Below are 13,657 nucleotides of genomic sequence, written 5' to 3'. Positions count from 1 at the left end.
CTCTATATTGCATATAAGTTGTGACAGCCAATCAACTTTAAGGCTTTCTAGAGCCGCCCTACCTGCTCAAAAAAAAAGTCCACCCAGCCTCCCTTTGCATTAACCAATCAGTAGCGTACGGGGCGGAGCCAGCAAGAGGCTATATAAGGGACGGTCACCGGCTTGTCAGAAGCTTCCGCTGTGAAGAATGTCTGCGAGCTACGAGAGCCGGTGAGTGTCAGGGAGCGGCCGGGAGGCCTCGGGATGGGATACGGTTAATACGGCAGTGGGTTTAAGGGCATCGCTGTTGTGTGAGTGTCGCTGAGTTGTGTCAGGCCGTTGTCTCTTATTCACGCACAGGCTCTAGTCGCACAGTCTTTAGTCGCTCTAGTCGCACAGTCTTTAGTCATAGTGTTGTTGTCAGGAGAGTCGTTGTAGCCTCCGAAGGCCCAGTCTTTCCTCTATGCCGGGGACCCCGTCGCCTTCCAGCTTTCCCCTTCTCCCCACCCACGTGGGAGGTGTCATGGCGGTCCTGTCGCTCTGGTGGGGGGAGGGAGGTGAGGACAAGATGGCGGCGGAGGGGGATGGCTTTCTGCTAAAATGGCGGCTGTTTCCGGCTGTGCACGTGGCTGGGGGATGGGGGTGAGGGGAAGGAATGAGGGGCTATTGCCTGTGTGATTAATGCTGAGTGTCTGTTACTGATCCCTCTGAGCTGACTCTTTAGTCCCAGTGCTGCTCTGTGTGTGACTGAGGCCTCTCTACACTTTCCATCTCGTCTGGAAAAAACACTGGGACCAACCAGCATTTTACTGCAAGGCCTTTATAATATCTGCCACGTGGCAACCCTAGTTCTCTCCCGGGCTGGATTTAGTTTCTCCCTCAGGACAGGGTCAGTGAGTGTCACCCCCGCACGTGTCTGATCTCATGACTCCTGTGTGACGTCACACTATGGCTCCCCCTGCTGATTCACTCCACTTCTTTCTATATGTGAGACCCCTGATGTAACTTGTGTGTAGTAGCAACTCCCGGCACAGCACTAGCCATTTATGGGTGTTGGCTATGGGCGCTTCCTGGTGCCCCTTCCAGAAGTCAACTTACTCTTCCCAGCATGCAGCACACAGGCGTATAGGTGGGCTAGAGTGTAAGCTTTGTGGGTCAGTGATCGTGTGGAGAGGTTATATACTATATAAAGGTTCCTGCTATTGGCGAGACATGATGGCGTCTCTCAGCAGTGAGTCTGCCCCAGGCATTGGGGGAGGGGCATAAGCTCAGGGTAATTGCTGCTAAGGGAGCGTGTGACTAAGCGCAGAGCAGGGCCCACGTTACATACAGACCCTTTGTGCTGAGCACCGACCCACCCAAAATCTGTCTCTGCGCATTACCTACTGCTGCCCCCGCTAGTCTGTTCCACGTCTCTAGCCCACGTGACCCCCCCCCCCCCGTTCTATTGCTGAGTGAACTTGCCTGCGCCAAGGGGTGCCACCTTTTTGGAAAAAATACCGGCCTTCCTTTATATTTATCTTTTTTCACTATTAATAACATTAGGTCAACCATCATTTTTACCAGCCAGACCTGTAAAATACCAGCCAGGTGGCAACCCTACCCGCGCCCCACCTTTCAACTGGTTTAACCCCTGCCTGGCCTAGATAGTACTCATGCCTTTCCTGCCCCACATAAAGGGTTAATACTGACCCATTTGGTTCCCCTCGGCTGGTATATGCCTTAAGTAGGGGTTTCTTATAATGGGGTGGTATTGGGCCTGTTAAAGAAGTGTGCTTTGAGGCCGCTGCACATACTGATTATACACCATTTCTATACATCTGATTGGCTGTTATTGCTTCTAGACTCACTCTGCCTCTGTTTTATTTCTAGACCCAGAGACAATGGACCCGAAGGCATGGAGCCTGATGGGATCATTGAGGTAATGTATCTAATATGATTATTTAGAAAGACAGACATATATGTGTATATATATTTAATAATAAACTCATCCCATATCTGGCCAGTCCTACACTCAATTTTCATCTGATTCATTAAGAATTCTATTGCTTCATTATACATTTTACACAGGGACTAAGTTTTACCTGCAACTTACTTGCTGCTTTCAAAGTAAAACTCCCAAACTTGGCTGCCCTTTTATTAGACACCAGTCTAATATAATGGGTGTGTCAATGCAGAGGATTAACCCTTCCTTTCTCTCTGCAGAGCAATTGGAATGAAATTGTGGATAGTTTTGATGATATGAGTCTATCAGAGTCCCTGCTCAGGGGTATATATGCCTATGGCTTTGAGAAACCCTCTGCCATCCAGCAGCGAGCTATTATGCCTTGTATCAAGGGTAAGTACTGACTGTTGCTATGGGACAAAGTCGTAACACTCCTGTTGCTATGGGACAAATTCGTAACACTCGGGAGCATGCTCAGTAGGGGCTCCTGGGAAATGTACCAATTTAGAGAGCCGAATTCATAGCATTTAGTAGGAAGCACTTGGGTGTTAGTTTTGTATTGGACACTAAGTATATGGTTTGTGCCTATCCTTAAATTGCTAGTTCTGAGCCTCATTACCAATCCTTTTTGTGCAATTTGGGGTGAGTGATGTCATACCTGTTGCCCTTGTAGGTTATGATGTCATTGCTCAGGCTCAGTCTGGAACTGGGAAGACAGCCACGTTTGCCATCTCCATTCTCCAACAGATAGAGCTGGATATGAAAGCCACACAGGCCCTGGTGTTGGCACCAACTCGTGAGCTGGCCCAGCAGGTAAGACACTATGTCTGCTGTCTGCATCACCTGGGCATCAGTCTGTAAGCTCCCCGGTCACTGGGCAAGGGCATGTCGCATGGCATTGTTTCTTATATCTGGCGGGGGTAAAGAAATCACCCATATTCATCCCAGCCCTGTGCCTCCATGCCTGAGAGCTGGTTCATGCTGTGGGGACAGACACCTGTATGGTTCCTTCTCTGTAGATAGGCTTGTCTGCCCAGATCCTTCTCTGTAGATAGAGGCCTGTCTGCCCAGATCCTTCTCTGTAGGTAGAGGCCTGTCTGCCCAGATCCTTCTCTGTAGGTAGAGGCCTGTCTGCCCAGATCCTTCTCTGTAGGTAGAGGCCTGTCTGCCCAGATCCTTCTCTGTAGGTAGAGGCCTGTCTGCCCAGATCCTTCTCTGTAGGTAGAGGCCTGTCTGCCCAGATCCTTCTCTGTAGGTAGAGGCTTGTCTGCCCAGATCCTTCCTTCCCTGTGAGACTCCTGCCTCGGCCATACTACCATTAATACTAAGCTGATCCTCTGCTTGTGTCTCCTTCCTCAGATCCAGAAAGTAGTTATGGCCCTGGGAGATTATATGGGTGCCTCGTGCCATGCTTGCATCGGGGGCACCAACGTGAGGGCTGAAGTACAGAAGCTGCAGTCGGAAGCTCCTCACATAATTGTGGGCACCCCGGGCAGAGTGTTCGACATGTTGAACAGGCGGTACCTCTGTGAGTATCCTGGCAAGATGACTGGAAATGGTTGGAGGTGTGCTGCTACACTTCACTTGGGTGCTGGTACTAGAGGGTAATGGGTGCTTGGCATGAGGCCATGTGTGGTGATACCAGTGCAGTTGGACAGAACACTCCCTAAACTAAATGCTGGTGCCACTTTAACTATCCAATTAAGCACTGGACTCAGCTGTCAATATCCAGATGTCATTGTGCCTTTAATTGTAAGCTCTATTGGCCAGAGATCTTGTGCAGGCTTAATATACCCTGTATGTGTAAGATCTGAAGCACCTCTAATCTGACACTACAGCTGCTGTCTGGCATCACCTGGGCATTAGTCTGTAAGCTCCCCAGCCACTGGGCAAGGGCATGTCGCATGGCATTGCTTCTTATATCTGGCGGGGGTAAAGAAATCACCCATATTCATCCCAGCCCTGTGCCTCCATGCCTGAGAGCTGGTTCATGCTGTGGGGACAGATCAGCTGTGAATGGAGCAGCACTGTTCACTACAGATTAGGAGCAAATGCTCAGTATCACAGGGGGGTATTTGTGGAGATTGCCCACTGCATTGTGTGAAGAGAATACACTGGGTATGGGGTCGGCACTCACCCTCTTTGTATCCGCAGCCCCCAAATACATAAAGATGTTTGTGCTGGATGAAGCAGATGAGATGTTGAGTAGAGGCTTCAAGGATCAAATCTATGATATATTCCAGAAGCTCAGCAGTAATGCCCAGGTAAGTGCACCCTATCCCTAAATTCCTCATGGATATTAGATCCTGCTTCTCCAGCCAATAAGACTGTACAACCCTCTTACAATCGGGGTGTTTAGTGATGATATCCCATGCGTGTCATCTGATGCCCACGTCTCTCTGCTTCTGGCCTGCACTGCCTGCGTCCTGCGGGTTGGGTTTGGCTGGAGCAGAGGATTCTGGGAGATGATCTGACCTGTTTGTCTGAAAACTCCACCCTTTCGTCAGGAAGCACTTACCTGTGAGCTGATCTCTCCTATGCAGCAGTTACACAATTCTTTTCTCCCCACAGGTGGTCCTGCTCTCAGCCACCATGCCTGCCGACGTGCTGGAGGTGACCAAGAAGTTCATGCGGGACCCTATCCGAATCCTGGTCAAAAAGGAAGAACTGACCCTGGAGGGTATTAGGCAGTTCTACATTAATGTTGAGCGAGAGGTAAGTGTTCCTGTGGGGGCCAATTCACTCTGGTGGGTGGAGCATAGCTGACCTTTAGTGGCTGTCCATTCTTCAGTTCTGCTCCGAGCCAAGTGCTCAAGTCAGCAAAGGCTAGCCAATAGGAGTACTGCAAAGCTTTAATATGCGGGATAAGTCTTGGTCAATGGAAGGAATTTGTCCCCATCACTGGGCAAGGACTAGTCTGTCTGTGACTCTGCTTCTTATATCTGATGGGGCTAGAGGAATTCACCCATATTCATCCCAGCGCAGTGACTCTGTGCCTGACTGCTGGTTCATGCTGTGGGGACACGTATACTGGAGGCTCCTGTCTGTGCTGCCCTACTAAATGCAATCTTCATTCCCAATGCAGGAGTGGAAGCTGGACACGCTCTGTGACCTGTACGAGACCCTGACAATCACACAGGCCGTTATCTTTATAAACACTCGCCGGAAGGTGGACTGGCTAACGGAGAAGATGCACGCGAGGGACTTCACTGTCTCTGCCCTGGTGAGTCCCGCCATAGCAACCACACATAGCAACCCCCCGTCACTGGGCAAGGACCTGTCTTGTGACTCGGTTTCTTATATCTGGCGGGGGCAGAGGAAAAGTCCCATGTTCATCCCAGCGCAGCCCCCTGTGCTTGACGACTGGTTCATGCAATGGGGACATGACCCGTTGGGTTATTGAGGAGCTGTCTCACCCCTTGTTCTTCTTTCCCTCAGCACGGCGACATGGACCAGAAGGAGCGAGACGTCATTATGAGAGAGTTCCGATCTGGATCCAGTCGTGTTCTGATTACCACAGATTTGCTGGTGAGTCCAATGGCTGCTTCCTAGAAAGATTTAATGGGCCTGGTTGTGGGGGATGGTCCTGCTCACATTCTGTTCTATCCGCAGGCCCGAGGCATTGATGTCCAGCAGGTCTCACTGGTCATTAACTATGACTTGCCGACCAACAGAGAGAACTACATTCACAGGTAAGTGTAATGGCTGGGGCTCGGGTTCTGACGGGCCACGGGTTCCCTCTCTGGCCAGTTCTCTGTGCTGGTATCAGATTGTAGACCCTTGGTATAATAAGCGTCCATGCTCCACCGCGGTTAATGCTGCCTCACTGTGTTCCGCAACTTAAACATGGCCGACACGTCTCCCAACAGCAGCACCTGCTTGTGAATCCCAATGGTGCGGTGCATCTAACATGTCCTGTTCCCCCTAGGATTGGCCGAGGGGGCCGTTTCGGTAGGAAAGGAGTTGCCATCAACATGGTTACAGAAGATGACAAGCGCACACTGAAAGACATAGAGACTTTCTACAACACCACAGTTGAGGAGATGCCCATGAACGTGGCAGACCTTATCTAAACCTCCCGCCGGAGGGGCAGAAAAAAATGAAAAAAAAAACAGAAAAAAGCATAAAATGAAAATAAAAAAATGAGCCCAAGGTTTCTTTGGGGCATCAGCTGAATGGGGGTGTAGAGCATTTACCGCACAGCCCTGTAACGAGTGGGCGTGGCCTCCGCTCCCTGTGACATTAACTGATTCCAATAAATGTTATTTTGAGGTATTGTGGCCGTAATACGCATTCGTGGTTTCTTTCTGAAGTTAACACTAACGGCACTTTTCCCACCAAATCAGTGGACCAAAGTCCCCAGCTCATCCCTTTAAGATCTGGCAGCTCAATGTGGTTTTTTTTTCTTTTTTCTTTTTTTTTACAAAACTCCCCAAAATTTAAACATTTTATTTGCTTTTTCTGTATAGTATTTATTGAATAAAAATTTTTCAACATAGTATTGTCTCTTGTCTTAAGGTTTCACTTCTTTCCCCCCAATTAAAGGCTCTGCTGGAGGAGCACTGCTCATATTGTCCACCCACCCTGTCAGTGCTGTTTTTGGTGGGAAAGGATTTTAGGATTCTGCCTTTTATTTCCCTTCCAAGACTTTGTTGCTTTATATCGGAAGTGTAGGTTGCACAGGGCTGTCGTCGGATAGATTCTGAGTTCAGGTTCTGGCATGTCTGTGGCACTTGCTAATATGGCAGGTGGAATGGAGGTTGGACCAGGATCTCCTAGGAATAAACACTGAGCTGTAGTTGATCAGTTTCTGGACCTGGTGTAGACAGCCTTTCTCCATGAGCAACTGCTCCTTTGTGTTGGCCTGTTGGGCAACTTGTAGCCAGGGCAAAATGAATTTGAGATGTACCTTATGGGGGTTCTGTAGGTTGGGATAGTATGGTTATGTGCAGAACATCTGGAGACCAGTTAAGAGTGGGGAAAGCATAAGTTATAGGCTTATGGAAAGGTGGTATTTGAGTGACAGGTGGGGTGAGTTCAGAGGATGGGGGACAGCCTGAGGAGTGCTGAAGCTGGGGGTGCATTCAGAGGATGAGGGTTCTGGGGCTGAGAGAACAGAAGATGGGGACAGCATGAGTCCTGGGAGTGACTAGAAGGAACCCCTGTGGTAATAGAGTATGTATGGGGGTGGGACAGTGGTGTGTAAGTAGAATTGAGTGAGCTCTGAGTGACATGGGGGGTGGCACTTGTAAGTAGAGTTGTGAATCTGGCAGTTGTGTTTGGAGTAAAGTCAGGTTATTTCAGAGCATGGAGTTACAAGGGTCTATATGGGCTATGACTAGGGCATGGGTGAGGATTTTGACCAAGTGAGGTAGTATATGGGAAATGTTCCTGAGGTGGAAGCAGCATTATCAGCTGGTATGATGGTGAGCATATGACCCAGCCAGTTTTGTTTATTGTGGTTCTGTAGGCAAGACCCAGCATGTATTGATGGTTGAGGGTCTGGAGAGGTAGATTTCAGTAACCTCCACATAGAATGTGAACCATGAGGCACCCATCTGAGTGGGTGAAGGCTTGGAGTTGGCATGGGAGACATTGCACAATGTTGGTTCTCTTCCTACACAATCCTTCAGTCAACTGGGTCCTCAATGCATACAGAATATGGAGCAACAAGAAGTGGTGTAGGCAGGTTGGGCAAAATTGAGTGGCCTTTGGATTTAGCAGTGGCCAGATCATTGACTACTTTAAGAGGGTGAGGAATGGAGATATTGGAGTTGGATTGTGGGATCCAGATAAGGTACTATAAGGACATGTTTTGATGGAGTTGTGGGTAAATAAGTGTAAAGAGAAAGTTGGGTAAAACTTTAGCAGGCCCGGACTGGCAATCTGTGGGTTCTGGCAAATGCTTGAGGGGATGCCATAGAATGTCACTATTTAGGGGGCTGGTGGGGAGCTGATTGGGCCTTTGTGTACTTGAAATGCCTGGGTCTATTTTGACTCCCAGACCTGGACAGGAGGAATGAGAAAGCAGTGAATAGGATCCACAGAGCAGGAGATAACATGGGCTTAGAGAGGAGAACAGAGACCTCAGTGAGTGTGGAGAAGGGTGCGAGTGAAGCAGCAGCTGAGAGGATAGGGTATTGGCTTCAGCATTTTTTCCATTTGTGAGCCTATAGGAGGAGGGATGCTTGGGGCAGGTAGCCCATGACTATTAATGGAAATGTTGAGGTTGCAGGGATCTCTGATGAAAGGAAGGACTGCAGTCAGTCCATACAACAAAAGGGAAGTAGATCCAAGTTCTGTGGCCTTCAAAATGGGGAAAGGTGTTCAGTTAATGGACTGGAAGGAACACTAGCCAGATGGCAATATATAGAGATACACACTTGGCTTAAGCCCTGCTTTAAGGACTGTGTGCACAAAGGCAGACAATTGTATTGATAAAACTATAAAATGAGGAGCACACAGCTGTCCCGATCTTCTCCTGGAGCCCTGGCATGGAAAGGCCCAGGATGCGGCCCTTGTAGAGTGAGCATTGAAATGCAACAGGTACTGCCTGAACACCTCTATCAACTTATCCACTCTACCCGTTGAAATTTTGTTCATACAATTGATGAAGAGGGCATAGGATTTCCTGAATTCTTGCATTGTACCCAAGTATATCCTGAGTGCCCCCCCAACATCCAGAAAACCCAGTTTTCTCTAGAACGGCCCTTCCTGTCAGTGCAGCAACCTTGGGGATAAGTATCCACCTCCAGAGGCCGGACGGAAGAAAAAAATAGAATCTTGACTCTGCCCTCTTCATATAAACTCTTGCCCCTCAGTTGTTTTATTCTGTCCTGCTTGGAGGTTAGGACAGTACACATTTTTTTATTTACTTATTATTGTTCTTGGTTTTGTTTAATCTACTTCTTTTCAGGTTTTTTATTTTACTAAATCAGAAGCTTACTATGAGCAGGAGCCATCCTAGCTCTAGAGACACATTCTGTGTTTAATCCCCAGCCCTACACCACTCCTCAGGACTGGCAAGCTGAGGAGGATCGCTATTTACTGGGCACAGCCACCCGCTTTTAGAGCCTGGTGTTGCTGTTTGCGCGCACCTTATGGAACGCTTAACTCTCAGGGGCAACTCCAGACACGCCGAGTCCTGCGCGCACTTCCGGGGTTCGGAGGATAAGGTGCCAAAACGTAACGATTATGCCGAGGCGCCTAACTGTGGTGCGAATTATCATCCATGGCACAGCACAGAAGTAATGGGGATCTGTACCAGGGTCTACTATGTGAGGGGCTCCAGGATTAGATCTTCCCTGCCCATCCTGCCTTCCTTTCACTTCCCATTTTGTAAAAAGGAAGTTTGTGTCACGGAGACGAATGACAAGGGATGAGAATGAGACAGTGTAAGACAGTCGGGCAGGAGTCAGTGTGCCAGTGAGAGGGTCGCTTACCTTCCCATCACGAGCTTCCCCTGGGAGACAGGAGAGGGACAGAGCTCAGGTCCCATTACACAGGGATATACATATTGATGGCCATGTGCCTGACTAGAGAGGAGACAGGAGAGGGACAGAACCCCCATACAGGTCCCATTACACAGGGATATACGATCTCAATGGCCATGTGCCGGACTAGAAGGGAGACAGGAGAGGGACAGAGCTCCCATTCAGGTCCCGTTACACAGGGATATACATCTTGATGGTCATGTGCCAGACTAGAGGGGAGACAGGAGAAGGTCAAAAAAGAATAAATAATAGCAATAACACTTGTGTGGCATTCAGTCTTCATAATTTGTGTAGTAATGGATATATTTAAGTGACAGAGATCTCCTGTAAGAGACACTAGGACACCACCATGCACTTGCCTCCCATCTCTCAGGGGCTGATTTATCAATGCTCAGTGCAACATTCCCAAGGGTTTCAGATTCAACAATGTCATTTTCTTTTCATTGCAAATTTCCAATGGTTTTATATTATTTGTAAATATACTCACTCTTCAACTCACAGTCACTCACTGCTCATTGTGACTGCTGAAACAATGCCTGGCTGATGACTTGCTTTTTCTCTGTAATGATAAGATCTTGTACTTGAGGGTAACACTGTATAAATCCACGGCAATGGCAAAACAATCTTATTTTATAGGAAGACTGTTTCAGTCATTTCCTTTATAAAAGTAGCCTCTTCCAAGCCAAACAAACTTACTTTACTTCACTCATTAACTCCCTTTTTAAAAAATCAGCACAACTTTTCTCCACCTTTAACACTCTCCTTTCCCCTTCTCCACCCCCTCCATGCACATCTGTCTCTGCTCAAGATATTGCTGAGCACTTCAAAAACAAAACTGACACTATCAGAAGGGACATTCCACTAATCAACCCCCCTAGACTTCCACCACCCTCCCTCCACACTCCCCAGTCTCTCCTGTGCTCCTTCACCCCTGTCACTGATGAGGAATCTCAAAGCTTCTGGCCTCTTCTCACCTTACCACCTGCCCGCTTGATCCAATTCCCTCAAAACTTCTCCCCAATACCAATCCTTGTCTAATCAAAGCCTTAACTCACCTATTTAATCTTTCCCTCTCAACTGGACTGTTTCCTTCTCAACTAAACATGCTCTTGTCACCCCCATTCTGAAAAAAACCCTCTCTTGATCCCTCCAATCTTGACAACCTCCAACCTATCTCTGCTACCTTTCATCTCTAAACTACTTGAGCGCCTAGTCTACAACCGACTTACCTCATTCCTCTCTGACAATAACCTGCTGGACCCCCTACAATCTGGTTTTAAGCCACAACACTCCACAGAAACTGCCCTGACTCAACTAACTAATGACCTTTTAACCGCTAAAGCCAACAATCATTTGTCACTACTAATACTGCTTGATCTCTCAGCCGCATTTGACACTGTAGATCACCCTCTCCTCCTCCAGTCCCTCCATTCACTTGGCCTTCGTGACACAGCCCTGTCCTGGTTCTCTTCTTACATCACCAATCGTTCCTTCAGTGTCTCCTACAATGGAGTATCATCTTCTCCCCTACCTCTTTCTGTTGGAGTTTCTCAAGGCTCTGTCCTGAGACCATTACTATTCTCCCTCTATATTTCCTCCCTCGGCAAATTAATAAATTCGTATGGTTTCCACTACCACCTCTATGCTGACGATACTCAGATCTATCTCTCATCTCCTGATCTCAACCCAGAACTCCTAACTCGCGTCTCCTCCTGCCTGTCCGCTATCTCTACCTGGATGTCACAACGCTACCTTAAATTAAACCTCTCTAAAACTGAAATGGTTCTCTTTCCTCCAAGAAACACCAGTAGCATCCCGGAAGTATCCATCATAGTTAACAATTCCACTATCACCCCCTCTCCCCAGGCCCGGTGCCTTGGGGTTATCCTAGATTCTGCCCTGTCATTCACTCCTCATATCCAGTCACTTATTAAATCTTGTCACTTCCACCTAAGGAATATATCCAAAATATGATCATTTGTCACCCAAGATGCTGCCAAAATTCTTATTCACTCTCTCATCATATCATGTCTAGACTACTGTAACTCTCTATTAATTGGCCTTCCCCTCCAGAGACTGTCAGCTCTCCAGTCCATAATGAACACTGCTGCGAGGCTCATACACCTCAGCAACCGCTCCTCCTCTGCCTCGCCATTCTGTCAATCCCTGCACTGGCTTCCGTTACCTTTCAGAATCAAATTCAAATTAATGACCCTGACATTCAAAGCACTTCATAACTCTGCCCCACCCTACATCTCTGAACTCATCTCTATATACTCACCCACTCGCTTATTACGCTCCTCTACTGACCTGCTACTCAACTCTTCTCTCATTACCTCCTCACATGCTCACATTCAAGACTTTGCAAGGGCTGCACCCCTCCTCTGGAACTCTCTCCCACGGTCTGTCCCACTTTCTCCCAACCTTTCTGCTTTCAAGAAATCTCTGAAAACGCACTTCTTTCGAGAAGCCTACCCTCACTCTGCTTAACTACCAAACGCAACACCACATACAGTACCACATTTCTCACCCACTTAATTCGATCTTGCCCACTCCCACACCTTGTGTATTACTCCCTTCCCTTTAGAGTGTAAGCCTTTGCATAGAGCCTTCCTCACCTTTTGTACTGGTATTGATTGTGATGTATGTAACTCCATATGTTCTATGTATAGAATTCATGTGATTTAGTTGTATAATCAGATTTACTTTACAGTGTTACACAATATGTTGGCGCTATATAAATACATGTTAATAATAATAAATAACAATGTAATGCATTTATTGGATAATATTTGACCTGCTGTCAGTATTGAGATATGGGCTCCCTGTGCTCACTATGAAACCAAACAGAATCCTTAGAAGCCTGCCCTCCAGTGGTGGAATAATGAATTACTCCTGCAGACCCATTGCCCATATATAGACATACCTAAACTGACCTATCTATACATATATATAACTATATATATATACAGTATATATATATATATATATATATATCTCACTGTCTACACTAAGAGTAGCTTTTAGTATCACAATAGCCTTGGATATTCTGCTTGTCCAAGAAATCATCCAAGTCACTCTTAAAGGCATTAAAAGAGTCGGCAATCACAACTTCATCAGGCAGTGCATTCCCCAGCCTCACTGTGATGAACTTCCTACTCTGCTTCAACTGAAAGTTATATCCTCTAGTCTCAAGGGGGAGCTCTGGTACAGTGTTCTTATTTATGGGGGGAAAAAAGATCCCCCGCTATCTATGGTGTTAATGTTACCATTTAAGGCAGAGACACATGCTGCGATTTGGGGAGATTAGTCGCCCATCGACAAATCTCTTCTTTCCCCAAATTGCCTCCCCTGCCTTCCCGCTGGCTAGAATGTAAATCAACGGCGGGATGGAACTCAGAGCACTTCGTTTTCGTACGTCTCATCGTGAGGCAACTTCAGAAAACAAAGCGATCTGAGCCGCCATGTGACTAATTTCCCCGAATTGCAGCGGGTGTCTCTGCCCTTAGAGTGAAGAGCAATTCGCTTTTAGAAAACCAGGACTAGATCATTATTTCCCTCATCACATGGGTTAGTTAAATGACATTCAGATTTAGGTGCAACTTAATGGAACCATAATTAGGTCTTTTGAAACTTTGCAAGAGCAGCTTGAATAGCTTTTAATATCCTTTCTCCTTCTTGCTCTTCTTTATTGTCTTCTTCATCAGATTCACTTGGCTGCTTCAGCTCTTCCTCAGCTGCAACCTCCAACCAGTGTTCCTCAAAGGGGTCTCCACAATGTTCACATATGTTGTGAAGTGTACAACAAGCTGTAATCAAGGTGGGTAGAATGTCAAAATCATTGCACTTTAGAAGGCAGCACCAGTGTCCTTTAAAGTGCTCAAAAACCGTGTCTGTCACACAAAGAGCAGACGAAAACGGTCTGTTCAATTCTCCACACTCTCGACCAGTGTCCTCTGTAAATGGAGTCATCAGCCAAGGCAGAAGTGGGTAAGATTGTGGTCCCAGTAAATTCATGGGCACCTCAAACCCATTAAAATTCCTAAAGGAGCTAGGGAAAGAGTAGCCCCACTAGCCATCTTATATAGCTCTGAGATCACCAGGACCTGTGAATCTGACAGGTTTCCGGGGCCGCCAGTGTTCAGATCCCAAAAACAAAGATCAGCATTTACCACAGCTTGACTACTGAATGCCAACCTTTGTTGTTGAATTATTGACCAGATCTCTCAACCGGGGCTTG

The 13,657-nt window shown here is 47.3% G+C and overlaps 1 protein-coding gene and 1 non-coding gene across 2 annotated transcripts; both read left to right on the top strand.

Annotated features, from left to right (window-relative positions):
• The first annotated feature begins 184 nt into the window (after nucleotides 1–184).
• eif4a1.S (eukaryotic translation initiation factor 4A1 S homeolog) lies at nucleotides 185–6,024 on the top strand. Its single transcript, NM_001092944.1, is given in 11 exon segments — nucleotides 185–210; nucleotides 1,852–1,900; nucleotides 2,185–2,317; nucleotides 2,598–2,737; nucleotides 3,284–3,452; nucleotides 4,079–4,188; nucleotides 4,496–4,639; nucleotides 5,010–5,147; nucleotides 5,363–5,452; nucleotides 5,537–5,616; nucleotides 5,853–6,024. Coding segments are annotated over 11 exon segments (1,221 nt in total). The 5' UTR covers nucleotides 185–187; the 3' UTR covers nucleotides 5,998–6,024.
• Nucleotides 4,278–4,415, top strand: LOC121402333. The gene has a single exon (XR_005966764.1). It is a non-coding gene; the product is annotated as a small nucleolar RNA SNORD10 (small nucleolar RNA).
• Nucleotides 6,025–13,657: the final 7,633 nt, after the last annotated feature.

The sequence above is a fragment of the Xenopus laevis genome, chromosome 3S (genome assembly GCF_017654675.1).
Source record: "Xenopus laevis strain J_2021 chromosome 3S, Xenopus_laevis_v10.1, whole genome shotgun sequence".
Classification (NCBI taxonomy): domain Eukaryota; kingdom Metazoa; phylum Chordata; class Amphibia; order Anura; family Pipidae; genus Xenopus; species Xenopus laevis.
This window is presented reverse-complemented; position numbering and strand designations above follow the sequence as displayed.